Here is a 3,737-nt window from a genome sequence, read left to right as displayed (position 1 = left end):
TCTGCCTCATCTCATATTTGAATAATATATCACGTATATGGCCATGGTTTCACCTTCTGCACCGTCAAGCAGATTGAACATTCTCAGAAAGATATTCCTTCATAAAGTACCAACCCCCTCAATGAAATGTTTCCTTGACAGTCATATCTTTGGCTAGAAAGGGAATCTAGCTAGCCAGGCATCTCCCTCATGGATTTTTTTATCTTTTATAATGTTGCTAAATTTTGTTAGTGGACGTAGCTGCTTGGAGACGCAAGCAGTTGAATCATTGCCTTCTTGAACTTCTTAGGAAAATGGGTCTGAGACAACAGTGGCAGAATTAGTGCACCGCAAGAAAGAATCAATCTTTTTTTCTTTACAAAACCAATGGCTTCTTTGTGACTAAACAAAAGAAACTTCTTTGTTCTAATCCAGGCCCATCTGTTCATCAACCTCATTACACTGCACTTGTCAAAAAATAAAACAAGAGAGATAAAAAGAGAGAGGAGAGGGAGTAGTACTTATTGGAAATGAGGCCCGTTACCAACTCAATTATTGTAGGTGGTGGTGTTCATTGGAGATTCTGGCAGTGGAATTCACTTGCTGCTTACCTCTTTGTTGGTCTAGCATCTATGCTGGGGCTTGTTACTGTAGCTTTGATAATTCTGTCTCATTCATCATCGGGAACTGAGGCTGAATCAGATGAAAAGCCAGCAAAGCAAGTGGATTTTGAGCCAGAGATTGTTGTGATCATGGCTGGCGATGAGAATCGAACATATCAAAATACCAAAACACCTTGGTGGTACTGAGAATTTATTAACACTAATATCAGTTTTTTATATTGCTAGAATATGACAAACCAATTGTTTTTGCATTTTACAGCTGCCTTATCTCTTCTCTCTCAAATTCATAGACTTAAATGTTAAAAACATTTAGGTTATAAACATAAAATCCTAAAAGTAGAGAGATAAAAAAATAAGTAAATGGAGAATTATTGGACAAAAAATACCATTTCGCCTGAATTTGAAAAATCCCTGTTGTTTTTATTTTATTCCTTCTTTTAATTGTTCTTTTTCTACAAATCTAAATCTTATTTAATTAAATTCGCCTTTAATTGAATTTTAAAATTTTATAAAACATTTCAAATTCTCAAGAATATGCAAAGAGAAGAAAATCTCAACACATAAAATATCACAACAGTACATACAAGGATGAAATTTAAAATAACAAGGTTTAATGATCAAAATAAAAAATAAAAAATAATTGTTCATTAAACAACACCGTTTACAATAAACTATGAGAGATCGAGAGCATGGTAACGCATAGTGAAAACACTATTTATTTTAATTTATTTAATATATAATAATAATAAAGTTTTCATCCTGTAAGCATAATCCAACACTACATTAAACTTTTACAGTGTAATTGTCTTATTTTTTTTGTAAATTATTATTATTATAATTAGTTATGTTCATATAAAATTCAGTTTGCATGGTCAGGAAGATTAAACATTGTCATCATGATATACGCCATGAAGGACAAACCCCTTTCTTGAAACGTGTGATTACCGTTAATTAATATGCTCTATTTAGTTAATGTAATATTAATTTTATTCGTGTAAATTTTATTTATTATTAATAAAAATATATATATTTAATTATATTTGATTAATAAATTTAATATTTAATTAATAAATCTAGAGTAAAAATGAAGCTTATAAAAAAAAACCTTTGCATATAAAATTTTAAAATTGTTATAATTATAAGATTTCTATTACATCAAAACATTGTTTCTAAATATTCCTAATCAATATTCTATTAATATTAAATAGTAATTAGAGTTGTTAATACCAATGCATATTATGTTCATTCTTTTATGAAATAAAGCAACTGCTCTTATAAATTGAGGTACGAGAGATACTTAAAACTACTATGTAGGTGCTTTTCAGATGCCATGTACATTGAACTTACTCAAATGAGGATTCCATATAAAAAGATAACCTATGTCTACGAAAAAGCTCAAGTGATGGTTGTGTAAGTGATCTTTAGACTTAAAATCACAAAGTTGAATATATGAAGTGTAATGCTTTGATACTAATTACATGTTGTCCTAATTAAGGGTAACATAAAGGCAAATATTATGTATAACATAAACTGTATAAAGGTATTTGAATAATCAGAGAGGATTCATCATCTTAAGTGAATTACAGAAAATATTTCAAGTATTCTCAAATAGTATTGATTGTGAAATCCTTGATCAATATAGAATAAGATTTAGAAAGAGTTTTAAATCTTATTTAAATATTCAATTACTATAGTGTTGAGAGCTAACATAATTTAATAAAATAAACATACTCCATGTTATAATGTCTAAATCATAATATTCATGATGAACGAATAATAAATACATTAAGAAAATTGTCACTGAAATGTTAAGTCAAACCACTTATGACTTTCCTAATATTTGGAGGATCATGTCAAATTGGTAGACATTGTACTTAATCTTCAAATATAAATCAACCAATTGTTGAATTAATAATAAATTAAATTATTTAATCCTATTTTATTTAGGATTATAATTTATATTTGGACCAACTTATCAGAAAACCTAATGAGCACACATATAAGAACCTTGGTTAGAAATGAAAATGTGATGATTAATCAAGTATGACTTGATTGTAAATAATTTTTAGAAATTAAGAACTAGAATGTAATTAATACAGAACATCACAATTCCAGACCTAAAAAAATCAAGTAGGGACTTGATTGAATAAATTTCTAAAATTGTCTTGAAATAATATATGTAATATTATTCAAGGGGCAAATTGATATTTTTCTATTTTTAGGGTGTTTAGATTTTTCTATAAATAAAATGTTATGTTTTTTATTTCCTATAAGAAGGTGAATAAAGTATAGTATAGAAACATCTAAAACACAAAAGAAAAGAGTTAGTACTTTAAGATATATCAATTCCTCTCTTCTAAAAGAATTTAAGAGATTTCTCACTGGTAGTTCGTATGGATTACCGTTAGAGGCGAATATTTAAACGACTAGTAGTTTGCGACAATTCAGCCTTGAAATAGTTATTTAAAGCTTGTCAAACATTTTTTCTTCATATAATTTTTATATAAATCATAAATAATTTTAAATTTATCTAACAAGACCTGCAAGACTCCTAAAATTTTTAAATTATAATTTCTATTATGTATATATTTTTCAAAAAACCCAACAATTGCATAATCATCTTTTAGTCATTGCGCAGCAAACGCTTCTTCTAACTATCCAGGCAACTCTCACGAACCTTCTCTTTTATGATTACACAGTATTGTTTTTCTTTAACTTTAATTTTTCTATTTTATTTATTTCTTTTGTCATCAAAAGTTGTCCTTTTCTTTTCTTTTCTTTTTTTCATATTACATGCTGAATTTATTAGTGGACACGGCTGCTTGGAAACGCAAACATTTCTATCATTCTCTGCTTGAATTAGGTAGGAAAATGGGTCTTGACAAAATGAGACATTTGTGGCCGAAATAGTTCTCCCCAAGAAAGAATAAATCTTTTCTTTACAAAACCAATAGCTTCTTTTCTTGGTAACTGCACGGAACCATTATTTCTTTGTTCTAATCCAATATTCGCTGTGGAAGTCTAATTACTTCCATGCTATAAATACAAAGTCTATCAACCCCATTATATTGCACCTAAAAATAGAAGTAAAAAAACTAGTGAGAGAGGGAAAAAGAAAGAGGGACTTTATTGGAA

The 3,737-nt window shown here is 28.4% G+C and overlaps 1 protein-coding gene across 1 annotated transcript; it reads left to right on the top strand.

The window, feature by feature from the left end:
* The first annotated feature begins 509 nt into the window (after window positions 1-509).
* On the top strand, window positions 510-892 carry LOC133700073 (protein GLUTAMINE DUMPER 5-like). Its single transcript, XM_062123636.1, has 2 exons — window positions 510-781; window positions 862-892. Exons 1-2 carry the CDS (start codon window positions 510-512, stop codon window positions 890-892), a joined length of 303 nt encoding a protein of 100 aa, XP_061979620.1.
* The last annotated feature ends 2,845 nt before the right edge of the window (window positions 893-3,737 follow it).

The sequence above is a fragment of the Populus nigra genome, chromosome 7 (assembly GCF_951802175.1).
Source record: "Populus nigra chromosome 7, ddPopNigr1.1, whole genome shotgun sequence".
Taxonomy (NCBI): Eukaryota; Viridiplantae; Streptophyta; class Magnoliopsida; order Malpighiales; family Salicaceae; genus Populus; species Populus nigra.
This window is presented reverse-complemented; position numbering and strand designations above follow the sequence as displayed.